Below are 16,534 nucleotides of genomic sequence, written 5' to 3'. Positions count from 1 at the left end.
CTCTGCGGTCTGTGTGCATCCCCTCTGATGGACGGGTGTATTGTGACCATAGAACATGAAACATTTGACGGTTAACATTCTTTATTAGCACGGTCATTCATCATTAATACATGATGCATAAAAAGTATATTCAGATACATGATGATACATATACATTTAACATGTGATTTGAATTTCTTTTAGCACAATATGAATACCCTCCAAAATATAAATGAATAAAAAACATGGATCATTTGAAAACAATATGTAAAAAGAAGAATAAAAACATGGATCATGTGAAAAAGTGAAAAACAATAAACAATATGGTTAATAGCCGTAAGGAAGCGTGGTGTAGTCGGGGAAGACCCTGCGCTTGTTGTAAACCACCCTAAGCCGTTTAACTACAGTAGCGTTTTTTAAGCAGAAACCTAGTCTTATCCCGCTGGATGGTATCTACAGTGGTGGTGACGTCGAGGGATTGAGGCCGATGGTTGACAAAATCATCCAATAGACATTTCAGTGTCTGCTGGGTGACCACTTTAGAATTTGCTGCATTTAAAGTCACCCCTTTGCTTTTGACGACAGACTTGTGGTGACGGGTGTGGTAGGCATAGCTTTTAGGACCTGTTGAGACATATTCGCTAATGTAATCCTCCTGTTTGGTACCATACAGATCACCATCATTTATCTCATCGGTCAAGTCGCCCAGATAAGGGCCTAAAGGGGGTACCCAATCACCCTCCTTGGAAACAAAAATGATGCTGTCTGTGTCGCAATAGAGGACACGTTCCTGTAGTTTGTCTAGAAGATCGTAGAGCATGAGCCTGGCATGGGCGGTAGTCACAGCCCCCACAATCACGTTGACATCCCGCGCCCTGGCGAGACGTGCATCTACATGTTTCCATTGTACAAGGGCAACTTCATCAGAGATAAAGCAAAAGTGACTAATGTGATAGCTATCGCTAAACATGAGCTGAGTGAACCTTTCAGGCTCAGAAATGAGCTCACAAGTGGGTAGGTCTGGTCGTAGTGAAAAGCGACCCCACAGACTGTTTAGAATCAACTTGTTGCAATTACGCATGGCCTTGTTCGCACACATGTTGTCGTGATCCAACTGTATACCTTCCTTTTCCAGGTAGTTTTGCACATACGCCCGCTGTTTCGCTGCAGTATCCACTGTGCTGGGGTATCCTGAAGCCTCCTGTTTACGCTTGAGAAATGTTTTGACATACCCTTTAAACAGAGTCTTTGACAGTTTGGGGTAGTGCCACACCTCATGCATTTGGATTAGCACGTAGCCCATTTCAACTGCTTTTTGTAGCTCAAAAGTCACCCAGGTGCCTGTCAGAGCCCGTTCATCGTTGCAGTGATGACACGCGGCTGTCTGATTGAGCTCAGTGGCGCATGTACCACAGAGGGGGAACATCAGCTTCCCATGACACCTGTAGGGGAGCACGGGATGGTAGAGACCTCTGGGGGGCAACACGGTGCATTTGATGATGCCGAAATACCCATCCAAAGGACCAAAATTCCTGAAAATGATCTGGGGGTGCCCTACAGGATAAGGACAGCGAGCCTGTACTGTGGGGTAGAGAGAGGTAAAGTCATAGTAGCGTATTTTCTCACCGGGCTCGGCCTTGTGATACATTTTGATGGCATTGGTGCGACCCCCATAGAGAGAGTCTCGAGGATCAATCCTGGGTTGTATCTTCAGAGTAGCCAAGAATGCCTGCACTGCAGCATCTGTCTTTTTCAGACGGTGCCACTCACACTCCCACATGACCACGACTCTTAAACCATGATCTTTTCTGAGAGCCTTGACTTTGAGGTGAAACTGCACCCACAATTCGCCATAGGTCTTCTTGAGGACGGGGTTCTGATGTCCTGCATTGTAGCACTGTTCACACCCATGATAAAAGCATCCTGCAAATTCATAGGCTGTGTTTATAGACGGTGCATGTCCGTCTAGGAAGAATGGTCCATATTTAGCCTCTCCATGGTTGAGAGCATGCCGAATCTCCATGTTATTGGAGCGGGATAGATATTCAAGCCACTGGATGGATGCACATGAGAACGACTTTTGTTTTTTCTGATAGACCCCCTCGTAGGTCAATGCCAGGACGTTTTTCTTCAAGAATGACTTTTTGAAGGTGGCCATGCACGCCGAAGCCAGAGTGGCGTAGGACAAGGGGTCTATAGTGGCACACTCTATGAAATTTTCCCTGTAGATCCTACACGCCGTGTATAGGATCATCACATCATTGACGCAGTAGAGACGCAGCTGTTTCTGAAAGTCAAATTTTTTGTGTCGTACAGATCTGTACCAAATAGCGAAATCTGTCTTTTGATCGCTAGTCATGGAATCATACCCATAATATGAGATCTCAGGGTAGGCACCGACATAAGACTCGTTGGCCCGTGTGTTGAATTTATGCGGAAAATTACCTTTTGCCATATCATCAAAATCCAACGCCGCCGGTGCATTAGCCAATCGCATGGGCAAGAAGCTAAATGAGTCGACCCATCTCTGTTGGTAGGCGTCATCACGCATCAGAATGACTCTGCTACCCTTCATGACTATATTGGGTTTAATACCCTGCTTGGTCATGTAGTCCAGGACAAGATAGTTATCAAAGCCCGACGCATTGTGTGCTACAAATGTATACAACGAATACTCCCCTCTTCTGTAGCGTATCACAAACTCTCTTACACAATCTAGACCGGTAGCATACCATTCTATGCCTTCAGACGTTATAGCAGCCACACAGTTTGCTTCGTGACGACCATCATGCATGCGCGTTTCGAAATCATAGTATATGTATTTATCAGGCGGAGCGTCGTCATCATCAGAGTCATCCGGTGGACCCCCGCGACCACCCCTGCGTTTCTTTTTCTTTTTCTTTTTGTACGGCTGGATATAGCAATCATGTATTCCATCATCGGGCCTCGGCTCACCACAGTTATGACACTTTGCCACGCTGCATACGTGACCATTATCCTCCTCCTCCTCCTCCTCCTCCTCCACCCCCACCCCCTTCTTCTTCTTCTTCTTTTTCGATATGATATACTGTCTACAACAACGATCGCAGTATTTGAGCTTTTCACAAGGTATCATGTCATGTTTGGCAGAATGCTTCTTGTGTGTGTTGTAGCAGACCTGCGAGCGGCATATACGACTACAGTCCTTGCACTTTATCGTGCGACCTGATAGTCTATCGCACACTGTCAGACACACATTGCAATGGATCGGGCATTTGTGTAATAGAATTCCCTCATGGGCCTTGTAACAATATTCACACACATATCCCGTACCAAAGAATGCCGTTCTGTTCTCTATGCAGTGATAATGGTTATCATGGAGGTACAGCCATACTGTTTTTGGATGCTGGGCCGTATGTGTCTGGAACATCTCCAGCTTCCTGAATGCATCATTATGATGAAATATCAGGATTTTAACATCTAGATGTCTCTCAAATTTGGAAACATCCGAGAAACCCACAGAGTGATCTGGACCAAACCCCAGATCACTGTGTAATTTGCGAGCCGCCTCCAAATTAGTCTCATCGAACGCTGTGTCGCCCCCGGTTACCCCCTCATGCAGAAAATGTGTCATGCATAGTGAGAAACACAAATTGTCGTGAGTATTACTCGGTGTGTAGAGACTTAGCTTCTTCTTGTGTATGATTTCATCATAGGGAATGTTTTTTAACTTCAAACGTGCCCCACCCCGTTTGTTGTGGACCCCTGTGACCACCAACTCTAGCACATCATCCGTCAGACCTGTGTCGTTGCTCTGTATGACTTGGCTAATATGCTCCATAAACAAATCCGCATTGTAATCGTCACCCGTTACGAGCACAGCCTGTACATCAGAGGCCAATGAAGGGCCTCTCAGCACCACGTTTAAGACACTACCCTCGGCTGCACTTTGCGAGCAGCTTGTTATGACACCCGACAGCCTCTCCCTAATCAAATCAGGGACCTCCTGTAAATTTGCAAGGGATATACTTCTCAGATCAATGGACTGTCTAACCTCAAAGCCGTTAAACCGGGGGAATAATCTAGTATGCAACTCGTCATTATCTCCCCCCGTTACAACAGGCACAGGCGTACCACCATCAGCAGCGCCACCGTCAACATCACCGTCACCACCGCCATCATCATCAACAGCGCTATCGTCAACGTCACCATCACCGCCACCCCCCACCCCGCCAACACCTCCACCCCCCACACCATCACCACCACCACCACCACCACCCCCCACGCCCCCACCACCACCGCCCTGTATAATCGACTCTATAGGGACCCCTACCACCACCGGGGGGTCCTGAAAACCCCCGCCAACCCCTTCATCACGCTGCGACACCTGCAATACATCGATCTGCGCTGATGTGTATAGACTCTCTTGTGCACTATCCAACCACCCCCCGACGGCGTTAAGTACATCTCGGGTGTTTGCCCCAGCATACAACACACCCCTTGTGTCTAAATCTCCTGGCTCCATGTCATCTAGACCTGGCTCGTTCGAAACATTTATCTGTGCTGCCTGATATAGAGCATTAGCCATGCTATGGCCCCATGCCTCAGCTGCCATTAACACACGCCTAGTTCTATCTACGGCAACACATATTTCCCGTATGTCTAAACAACCTTCTGCATGCATGCCCCCGCCCCCCACATGTCCTACGGCCGACAAATGAGACGTATCGTCGGTTGCGTCATACCTCATTGCCAGCTCTTCAAGTTCTAAATCCATAATGCTACCCCCACTATCAGATCTACGCCGTCTCTTGGGATTACCGTCTATAGATTTGAATTTCCTTTTTCTAGGGCTAATGGCGTTATCCATAGTGTACAGCTATAGTTTTTATTTTATTTTATTTTTATGGCAATATATATATATAAATAATAATAATAATAATAATAATAATAATAATAATAATAAAAAAACGTTAATTAGTCAGGTATTAAAAGAAAAAAGTTTTATTACATGCAGTTTAAAACAAAAATACCCTCTCCACGAAATAAAAGAAAAAAATAAAACATTTAAAAAACAAAACAAAAAAAAACAAAACAAATCAAATAGCATTCATCGTAAGCGTTGCTAGTGTGTCATTTATCACAGACATCTCGGTACTCATTGCCCGATAGGCATTGACGTTAGCCTCGCTAGCAGATTGAATTAGCCAGAATTTTCTAGCGGTTTTAGCAGCTCTTAACCTCTCTTGCGCATTAATTCTCTCTATCCCCTGTTTGTTGACACGCACAGTTGCCTCGGCCTCCAAATGCTTACGCTGAAGAGCAACGATAGCGCGACCATTACGCGTCTCAGTGTTTGGGGATTCAGCAGTCATACGATCACTCGCCATCTCGGCCCTGATGGTAATGAAGGACTGCTTAGTCTGCTTTTCGAGAGTCTGATATCTAATGTCAACACTTTTAGCAGCCGCCACACTCAGTTTACTCTGACGAGCAATGGTTAAGGAGTTTACATCCACCGATGCAGTTAACAATGCTAATTTATCAGCAAATTCTTTACGCCATTTAGCACATCGCACCCCTGCATGGTGTTCATCAACCGCAATTACGGGGGCAGCTGGTAGCAGCGGCACCGATACCTCTTGAGTGCTGAGACTCACGATGCACTGAGGGTCGCCGCTAGGGTCTTGAAGGGCGTGTAGGGATCCAGATGGAGGATCTGCAGGCTGCTGGTGTTGCACAGTCTCTGCACTGGTAGCCCCTAAGGATGTAGCAGGAGAGTCGATCCACTGTGCTGGAGTGAAGTCTCTATGTTCCAGAAACGATGAAGTCCAGGACAGGATGTCGTCAAGACCCTCCAAATCATAGGCGGTCACCACTGGTGATGGCGCACACTGGGGATCTTCAAGGACTGTTTGTAATAGAAAAAAGAAAAAAATCGGTATCAGTCCCATCATAAATCATTACACTCTATAGAATATATATATATATATATACTTTTTTCATTTAATTTCCTACCGTGTTGTATAGCCCCATTCGGTTGCACTGTGACGATCTCTGTAGGGGATGCAGGCACATGGACCTCCACGGCACCGATCACCTGGCGTTTGGCATCGGACCATACAGCTCCATGTTGCGCGATTTGTGGGTTTATGACGGCCTGTATAACATGGTTAAAATTCTCCGGAGCTATAGCACTATGTGCGGCGTCCTTGCGAGTCTTTTTATAAGGAATTTGCGGCTGCTCTATGGTCAGCGATGAGCCGGCTATAGCCGCATCTATCCCCGCCGGCCTTTTCTTGGATAGTCGGCTCAGTCCGGGGGATCGCTGATTCACGGTGGCCGCGATAGGTACTAAACACGGATCAAAAAACAAAATACAAAAGTAATCATGGGTTAGGTTTGGTTGTTTTAGATGTTAAATAAATAGATAATTTATTTTGGTAATACGTCTATAGATATACTATTAGCGGGGGCGTATTAACAACTTACCAAAACTACCGCTTGTCAACACATTTGTCTGGTCGGCTAGAATCGTTTGTTGAATGTCGAGCCATATATCATTCGAACCTGTTACACATGGAGAAAACACACATTTAATCGTTGTTCTACATGAATATACCATAACAACTAATAATAATAATGATAGAGCGATTGTATGGAACTAAATATTATACGCTACTATAAAAACAATAAAAAACAAACATACTTCCATGTGGCCCCAGCTGATGTTTCGCGCTCTCACCGTCGGAGCCCGCAAATCGCTGCGGGGCCGCAGATCGCTGTGGAGTAATCACTGATTCAGTCAGATATAAACAGCTGATTCACATAGACAGTCATAATATAATCATAATACACTCATGTGAATACTTACAGTCAGTCGGCATAGTGACGCAGGACGGCTCGATGTTTTTTTTTTCTTCCCGCTGCAACGATGCGTTTACTAACGTTTGGGGTCAGAGGTTGTACTCTGCTGATTCATTACCTCCGCATATTTATGCCTGATAAACGCCCATCTGCAAACATTCGCACCTGGGCCCACAACGTCATAGACTCCTGGCCAATAGGCACTGATCCCACCCCATTCGCACCTACCCCCTCGCCGTCATAGACACCTGTCCAATAGGCCCTGGACCCCCGTCCATGTAGCTACCTATACTACCTATGACCTCATATTGATAAAATAAAGTTAATCCAAATACACTATATTAGATGAGAAATACTAAACTATCTTAATAGTATCATGACATCACCTAATATATTGTCAATGTGAACCACCGTCCGTATCTTCACTATGATAGTTCTACCATCGGCGGAGCCCATTACTTTTTTAGCCCTACTATAAATATATCTAAAATATTTATATATACATATATATCTATATCCCTATACAGATGATTACGGCCCTGTTATTGGCATCCCCATCACTATATATAAATGTATCTGCCAAATCAAATCAATCTGACTATAGTGACTAGGGTACATCAAACAGCACTTGTTTTCCAGTACCAACGACTCTGTCCCATCTCACACGCTTTATGACCGTGTCTACATCCCCCCCTTCCTCCATCAAGGGCCTCACCACACAGTCCGTATATACGACTGCCTGTCCTTCCAACGCACCTGTGCCCACACAACAATCACCCCTACAGAACACACACTATTGCATTGCATCCCCCTAGTACCCACACACCCACACACACACACCCACACACACACACACACATACACAAAGAATTGTATCATATAATGCTGCTGCTGCTGCTGTCCATATATAATGCTAATAGAATCAAATCACTCTGCATACAGTATCGGGAGAGACTTGAAACAGCACTTGTTTTCCTGAAACATCTGTTGACACATTCACACACACACGCACACACACACACACACACACACACACACCCGCACACACACACACACACACACACACACACACACACACACACACACACACACACACACACACACACACACACACACACACACACCCACACACACCCACACACCCATACACTCCCTTCAAGATCAATCTGCCTATAGTGACAAGGGTACATCAAACAGCTCGTGTCGATCCACCTTTCACCAGTGTCCCATCTCACACGCTCTATGACCGTGTCTACATCCCCCCCCCCTTCCTCCATCAAGGGCCTCACCACACAATCCGTATATACGACTGCCTGTCCTTCCAACGCCCCTGTGCCCACACAACAATCACCCCTACAGAACACACACTATTGCATTGCATCCCCCTATGACCGTGTCTACATCCCCCCCTTCCTCCATCAAGGGCCTCACCACACAATCCGTATATACGACTGCCTGTCCTTCCAACGCCCCTGTGCCCACACAACAATCACCCCTACAGAACACACACTATTGCATTGCATCCCCCTATGACCGTGTCTACATCCCCCCCTTCCTCCATCAAGGGCCTCACCACACAATCCGTATATACGACTGCCTGTCCTTCCTACGCCCCTGTGCCCACACAACAATCACCCCTACAGAACACCCACTATTGCATTGCATCCCCCTAGTACCCACACACACACCCACACACACACACACACACACACACACACACACACACACACACACACACACACACACACACACACACACACACACACACACACACACACACCCTCATCTACATACAGACCCCGCATCCCAGCGCCCCCTACAGGATCACCACTGTCATTACAAGGGTCATCCCAACACACAGGACTATGCTTTTATGATCTGTCATAAAACATAAACCGGAAGTGCCTCTGTGAATAGGGATCCCCCCTCCACCCCCCACCCCCTCCCCCAACCGGAAGTGAGTTCTGATAGGAATGGACCCAAACGGCATATAATATCTACTACTCATATGCACGCGAAATGGACGTATCCGCCCTCCACAGTAGTTCATGCTGGGTTTTGCGTATCGTATGCACACGAAATGGTCATTGGGCGTATGTAGGCTACTGCACGCATCTTGAAAGTGTCAAACCGTGCGATCTGTGCGCATATTGGTGAGACTGGAAAAGCTGTCATATTCTTAGTTATCACAGACAATTTTTAACAATAAATGTTCTGTACGGAGCTCCTTAAGGGACAATAGGGAGAAAGCTCCCGGACAGAACCTTAGATGGAAGTCGTGCTTAGTGACAAATCACGACAAATACTTCCAATTGATATGCATGAGTTTGAAAATTGTGCTTTTTGACACGAACATTTAGAAATACGTGTACCTGATCACGTTTCAATAGATTAAATAACGTGACAATGTCACCTATTTTCGTGAGCCCGGGATGCCTGTACGCCGGCCATTATCGCCCGATGAAATATTCTTCGTCATATCTATCAAACCAAACATCCTTCACATTCGCCGAACGACGATTATGAAAGTAAAATGCACATTTCTCGCTAAAAATGTTTACATAAACACTTTTAATGGTTTAACTATGCTAAAATATCATATTTTCCACCCAGGATAAAAAGTATGTCCGCCATTTTCACAGAAGAATATCCTAAAAACTATCCAATAGGAAAGATGCTCACAGCGTCTATTAGAGACGTAGTGAGGCACCCCCCATTCCGTATGCAGAAGACGCCGAAGGGTACCTTTACCGTCACCGAGCGAATAAAAAGGGTACCTTTCCCGTCAGTCACCGACGCTAAAGGGCCTTTGCCAACAGTCGGTATTTGACGTTCTCGGAGTGAGACTGTGTTGATCCTGCAGATCATTGGTACTCAGGTCCAGCTCTCTCAGACTAGAGGAGTTGGAGCTGAGAACTGAGGCCAAAGCTTCACAGCATCTCTCTGACAGATGACAGCGATTCAGCCTTCAAACAAAGTAAACATGTTTAAACTACAAGAATAACAAGAAACTGTGTTTAAAATAACTAATTTACTTTTAACATTATGAAAGAATTGGGATGAAATATTTTATTAAAGATGTTTTAATAACTTAACAAAAATATATTAGTCAATAAATTAGATCCTTATCTTATTATATATTGGGTGGAAAATGTATGGTATTTAATAGTTGTTTTGTAGGGTTTGAAAAGCAATTTGTATAATAATATGACATTTATTGTAGTATATTGTGTATTGTATTGTACTACATGTTAGTAGTGCATCTAGGGTGTAAAATATCAGAGCGAGCAGGAAAAGAGTTTGCGAGCACGAGAGCAAAGACAGCATTTGTGGTTGCAGGGGTGTCAGTTGAGTTCTGCTTCACTTTACGTGTGCGCTCAATGAATCGTTTCTGCCTCACAGGCTTTATTGTTGCTCTCGCGATCAGAGAACTGCTGAGCGCAAGTGCAGTTAAAGTGTTTACAATAATATATTTTTTAAAGCGCTGTGATAGCTATTTTTTCAACTTAAAAAGACCCGCAAATTTAAATTGAAATTAACTGGCACCGGTGGAAAACATACCATGTAGCGCTGACCTGCCGTATTCACTCACTGCTGCGAGAGGAGAGGGGAGGGGCTCGAAACCTACCGGTCTGCTCGCACGGCGAAATGACATCACACCCCGCTGCACCATTTCCGGGTCACAGCTGTGGTACATGAACCGTGTTCAAAATCGTTCCCTATTCACTCACTCACTATTCCCTATAGTGTTCATGATATAGTGCACTACATAGGGAACGAACAAACGAGAATTCGGACACTACGCTGAACATTTCTAAACGTCATTTGCGTCAGTAAATGCGCCGGGTATTTGTGTGACGCAGACAGATGCGCCCAGATCATGTAAACAAACCGGGCACTCTCGAGGAAAGCTGGAGGTTGTATCGATGTTGAATGTTACATTTCCTTGAACAAGGTTTTCTTATTCATTTTGAATGTTTAATTTTCTTGTTAAATCCCAAATAAATTGTTGATATTTCCGGAGACTCCATCATTAAATGTATTCATTTTCGCCGCTTGCGGTTATTGAGCTTCTTCTTCTCCTCTGGAAAAACACGACCACATTGCATTGTGGTATATGGGACTAACACGTAGGGAACATGGACTCACATTTTGGGTATTTTAAGTGCACTATATAGGGCATGAAATGAACCAGTGAGAATTCGAACAACACTACAAAATAGCGAGCACCTTATATAGTGCACTATATCCGTGATAGGGAACGATTTTGAACACAGCTACGAGCTGTGTTTCATCAGCATGCGTCATCATGACAGCGCCGCCGTGGCCGACGCATCGAAACTTAAATCAGCGGAGGCTCACGCTGGTCCAAGGGGATGACCATCGTATAAATAAAAACACATTTTTTTTCAAAGGGATAAATTATTATAAATAATTAATATTATAAAATTACAATAAAGTTGCCCCCCCGATAGTATAGACTATCGGCGATCGCTAGGGGGCGCTATCGGACGGTGGAAGCTTGTAGACGATTGCCCAACCCTACTGTATGGGCTCAGTGTTGCAAATCAATAGACTCTTCACTCTTAACACGTGCAAGAAAAAGTCCCGGTACCATTATAGGGAGTGGAGAAGACTGAGGTTTCCGTCCAAAACATCCTAGACACAAACAGAAACACCACTAAAACCGGCCCCACATACGCTCTCTCCCGTACTCCTTTAGCTGTCAAAAAAATAAGAAGTAAATGTCTAAACATCATTTAGCTGGCCGATCTCTAGAGAGAATAAAGTTCTCTCCTCCTTTGTCTCTTCCCTCTCTCTCCTTTTTCCCGCTCACTCGTGACCTCTCACCCTTCCCCAGATGACCCCGAAGTCTCGATATCAACCAATCCTATTGGTTGAACCCAAATATCATCAATAAAACCAAATGTACTGAGCAAGGTAAAAAAAAAAAGAATAGTGAGTTGACATATTAATAATGAAAAGATAATTATTGATGTATCCTCCATATCAACAATAACTTATTGTATACATGGTGGTTGGTGGTGGTTAGTGAGGTCCCCCCTTCACTTTAGGCGTCTTTGAGTGTTATTAATTATTATTATTCTTCATGTTTAACCTCTGTTTTCCTTTTATTCCTAGTCTGTTTTACATCGTTTTGAATGATGACTATATGCTCTGTAAGGTGACCTTGGGTGTCTTGAAAGGCGCCTCTAAATTAAATGTATTATTATGATTATTATTACATAAAGAGCTTTTATAAGTTAGTCTCTTCACCCTGGTTACACAATATTAAACATATCTTTCTGAAACCTATTCATATGTGGGAATATATGTTTTGTACGTTTAATAATGAATACTGGACATATTAAGCTTTTAAAAATACATTTTGTTTGACCATTGCAGGTTTCAAATCATTTTTATGAAAATGTTGCTGTTGTGGCTTTCAGGAGGTCTTAGGCATCCAACTAGGGGTCTCTGACCCTCCCAAGACCCCCTATATTTCACCCTGCTCTCAACCATCAACGTCCTGTATACAGACGACACTATCGTTATATTTTGGGTTTTTATTTGTAATTAAAGATTTGCAAGCATTTGGATGAATTAGAATATCCACCTCAACAACAAGGGGTAGCCTTTATATGATATGAAAGTCTTGAATGTGGTCATCACAAGTACTGAGATATAAGCTGAGTTATATAACTCTGACTTTGAACTTTTATTTGTAACTGTTTTCACATTGAGTGAAACTGACCTGAGAGTTACCAGTGTACAGTGTGGACTCCTCAGTCCAGCAGAGAGCAGCTTCACTCCTGAATCCTGCAGATCATTGGTACTCAGGTCCAGCTCTTTCAGACTAGAGGAGTTGGAGCTGAGAACTGAGGCCAGAGCTTCACAGCATCTCTCTGACAGATGACAACCATTGAGCCTTCACACAAAATAAACACAACCTGTTAGGAACTGTAGTTAAATTATAGGAGAATTATAAACAGTTTTTTTATATACATGAAATAATAAATACTATGAATAACCTGGATCTTAAAATATTAAGTAAGATTTCACACAGATGTTAAATTATCAAACAACAATTATCATTATACTTCACTTCAGCATACAGTTTTATTAATAGGTTGTTATTAAACTTTATGAAACGACTCTAAACCGCTCTTTACTGTCTGACTACATGACAATCAGAATAATAATGTTATACAACATACACATTATACCATCATAAACAAACTAAGAATATAATGTGTACCTAAACTGTCATGCCAACAAAATTATATATATGTTGAGTTATTCTTATGAAAACAATGTATTTATGACCTAACCTTTCTGGATGTCAATCTGTGAAATGTCTTCTGATATTGACCCTTTTGGTGTTATTGTTTGACCATTGGATAAAACTAACCTGAGAGTTTCCAGTGTACAGTGTGGACTCCCCAGTCCAGCAGAGAGCAGCTTCACTCCTGAATCCTGCAGATCATTGGTACTCAGATCCAGCTCTCTCAGACTAGAGGAGTTGGAGCTGAGAACTGAGGCCAGAGCTTCACAGCATCTCTCTGACAGACGACAGCCTTTGAGCCTTTACACACAATGAACACAACATGTTAGGTACTGCGATCAAAACAACAGAATACTTTAAGTTATTTCATAACGAAGAATGTTATTAGTTCACCAAAAATTACTAAATAATTAGATTTATACATTTTCATTACATATTCAATTTAAAATGTTAAATAGTTATTTATTTGGGATTGAAAATGTTTTTTGAACGGATACTTCTTCTATATTCTATTTTTCTGAATATTCCCTTACGTGTACTGTAATACATTATACGTCAATAGGACGAAAGAGATGTTATGTATAATATAACTACTAGTATGTTAATTATGTTATGAGTAGAACAGTAATACATGTTGTTATAAACCTACAGGGATTTTAGCATATTATTTTAACCTTATATTCCAGTTATATTTATATTGTGTAGTGTGTATTGTAATACATGTTATTAGTGAACCTACAGAGATGTTTTAGAGGCTTTGACCACTGGCAGCAGCCTCAGAAGACCCCTCTCTGAAGCAGAGTATTTCTTCAGGTCAAACACGTCCAGCTCCTCTTCTGATGTCAGTAGGATGAAGGCCAGAGCTGACAGTTGAGCAGGAGAGAGAGATTCTCCAAAGAGACTTCCTGATGTCAGGTACTGTTCAATCTCCTTCACTAGAGAACGGTCGTTCAGCTCATTCAGACAGTGGAACAGATTGATGATTCTCTCTGGAGAGAGATCTTGTTCTATCTTCTCCTTGATGTAAAACCCTGTTTTTGTATTGGTCAGTGAGCTAGTTCCTGTCTGTCCCAGCAGACCTTGTAGGACAATCTGATTGGTCTCCAGAGAGAGGCCCAGGAGGAAGCGGAGGAACAAGTCCAGTTGTCCGTTCTCACTCTGTAAGGCCTTGTTCACAGCCCTCTTGTAGAGGAGGAGTAGTTTATCTTCCCCAGAGGTGGGTGGTTCTTCTGAAAGCACATTGACACCATCGTTGATGAAGGTCAAAAAGACATAAAGGGCAGCCAGAAACTCCTGGAGGCTCAGATGGACAAAGCAGAAGACCTTGTCCTGGTACATCCCGCACTCCTCTTTAAAGATGTTGGTGAACACTCCTGAGTACACTGAGGCTTCTTTGATATCGATGTGACACTCTGCCAGGTCTGCCTCGTAGAAGATCAGGTTGCCTTTCTCCAGCTGGTTAAAAGCCAGCTTTCCCAAAGAAACAATAATCTTCCTGCTCTCTGGACCCCAGTATGGATCCGTTTCAGCTCTCCCATGATACTTCCTGTCCCCCTGTATCGACTGAACCCAAAGGAAGTAGCTGTACATCTGAGTCACGGTCTTGGGCATCTCTTCTATCTGTGATGTTTTGAAGAAGTCCTCCAGAACTGTAGCAGTGATCCAACAGAAGACTGGGATGTGACACATGATGTGGAGGCTCCGTGATTTCTTGACGTGGGAGATGATTGTGTTGGCCAGCGTCTCCTCTCTAAATCTTTTCCTGAGGTACTCCTCCTTCTGTGGGTCGGTGAACCCCCTCACCTCTGTCACCATGTCAACACACTCAGCAGGGATCCGATTGGCTGCTGCAGGGCGTGTGGTTATCCAGATGCGAGCGGAGCGAAGCAGATCGCCCCTGATGAGGTTTGTCAGCAGCACGTCCACCAAGGACGGCTCTTTGACATCAGTCCAGGTCTGGTTGTTCTGGAAGTCCAGAGGAAGTCGACACTCATCCAGACCATCCAAGATGAAGACAACTTTAACCGTTCATATCTGCAGATTCCTGCTTCTTTGGTCTCAATAAAGAAGTGATGAAGAAGTTCCACCAAGCTAAACTCTTTCATTTTCAGTAAATTCAGCTCTCTGAAAGTTAAGAGAAATGTGAAGTTCATGTCATGGTTGGCTTTGCCTTCAGCCCAGTCCAGAGTGAACTTTTGAGTTAAGATGGTTTTACCAATGCCGGCCACTCCAGTTGTCATTATTGTTCTGATTGGTTGATCTCGTCCAGGTAAGGGTTTAAAGATGTCTTCACATTTGATTGCTGTTTCTTTCTTGGCTGGTTTCCTGGAAGCTGTTTCAATCAGTCTGACCTCATGTTCTTTGATGACCTCTCCACTGCCTCTCTCTGTGATGAAGAGCTCTGTGTAGAAGTCATTCAGACCCATTTGATTTCCTGCTTTAGGGATTCCCTCAGACACACACTTGAACTTCTTCTTCAAATGAGACTTGATTTTATGTTGGCATTCAACAGCAGCAGATCCTATATGAGAATGAACAGAATACATCAGATAGTGGATGGTGACATCAGTTGAAGCATGTTAATATTTCCCCTAAAATGATCAACTTCATAATATTTACTGACTTCATTACTTGTTGTTCAAGAAGCTGGTAGTGACAAGGAATGGATACTTTTTTGTTGGTTATCTACACAGCAAAATCGTTGGTCCAAGGATAATAACAATGATAGTGAATCAGTGGAAATTAACTTCATATGCTGATATAACAAGATAGTGCTGCATCTCTTCCACTTATTCCACTAAAAGTTATTCTGCTGTTGATTTGCCATTTATGGTTTAACATTCTTTAACCTGATGGACGCACGATAACCTTTCAAACCATTTAACTTCATACCCCACAATAACATTGCATATCTGGATCAAACCATTTAACTTCATACCCAACAATAACCTTACATATCTGGACCAAACCATTAACCTGATCGAACCACAATATCCCTATGTATCTGGATCACATCATTTAACATGAAACCCCCACAATAACCCTACATAATGATCAAACCATTTAACCTGATACCCCCACAATAACCCTACACATCTGGATCAAACCATTGAACCTGATCGACCCACAATAACCGTTCATATCTGGATAAAACCATTAAACCCCCAAGAAGATAGATATCTCCACATTGATGAATTATAAATGAAGAAATCTCTTAAAGGTCCCATGACATGCTATTTTATGTATTCTTTAATATAGGTATTAGTGGGCAACTAACACAGTATTCAAAGACGTTCCCGAAATTCAGCCGTGGTGCAGAGTTACAGCCACTCCGAGCCAGTCGCACATTGAGCTTCCACCAAATGCGCTGTTTTGGTGTCTCTAGCTATAATGCAAATGAGGAGGAGCGAGGCGGGTCAAGGG

At 43.4% G+C, this 16,534-nt stretch overlaps 3 protein-coding genes and 1 long non-coding RNA gene across 14 annotated transcripts in view; 1 reads left to right on the top strand and 3 right to left on the bottom strand.

Annotated features, from left to right (window-relative positions):
* The window catches only part of LOC132453279 (NACHT, LRR and PYD domains-containing protein 12-like), a 410,038-nt gene that overhangs the window by 69,571 nt on the left and 323,933 nt on the right, over positions 1-16,534 (top strand). The window lies entirely within an intron of this gene.
* Positions 1-16,534, bottom strand: part of LOC132453282 (NACHT, LRR and PYD domains-containing protein 12-like) — a 208,066-nt gene that overhangs the window by 16,322 nt on the left and 175,210 nt on the right. The window contains exons 8-10 of one of the 4 annotated variants that reach the window (XM_060046094.1): positions 13,238-13,411; positions 12,581-12,754; positions 9,673-9,791 (exon numbers count right to left, since the gene is read on the bottom strand). In XM_060046094.1, coding sequence (XP_059902077.1) covers positions 9,673-9,791; positions 12,581-12,754; positions 13,238-13,411 — 467 coding nt within the window. The remainder of the gene's footprint in view (positions 1-9,672; positions 9,792-12,580; positions 12,755-13,237; positions 13,412-16,534) is intronic. The other 3 variants (XM_060046096.1, XM_060046095.1, XM_060046097.1) reach the window with 3 other exon arrangements.
* Positions 1-16,534, bottom strand: part of LOC132453337 (stonustoxin subunit beta-like) — a 186,500-nt gene that overhangs the window by 29,661 nt on the left and 140,305 nt on the right. The gene's annotated exons all lie outside the window — the stretch shown is intronic.
* On the bottom strand, positions 5,386-6,528 carry LOC132453649 (uncharacterized). Its single transcript, XR_009524749.1, has 3 exons — positions 6,451-6,528; positions 5,977-6,312; positions 5,386-5,869 (listed from the first exon to the last, which is right to left on the bottom strand). It is a non-coding gene; the product is annotated as an uncharacterized LOC132453649 (long non-coding RNA).

The sequence above is a fragment of the Gadus macrocephalus genome, chromosome 3 (genome assembly GCF_031168955.1).
Source record: "Gadus macrocephalus chromosome 3, ASM3116895v1".
Classification (NCBI taxonomy): Eukaryota; Metazoa; Chordata; class Actinopteri; order Gadiformes; family Gadidae; genus Gadus; species Gadus macrocephalus.
Note: the sequence above shows the minus strand (reverse complement) of the source record. Positions and strands in the feature narration are given on the sequence as shown.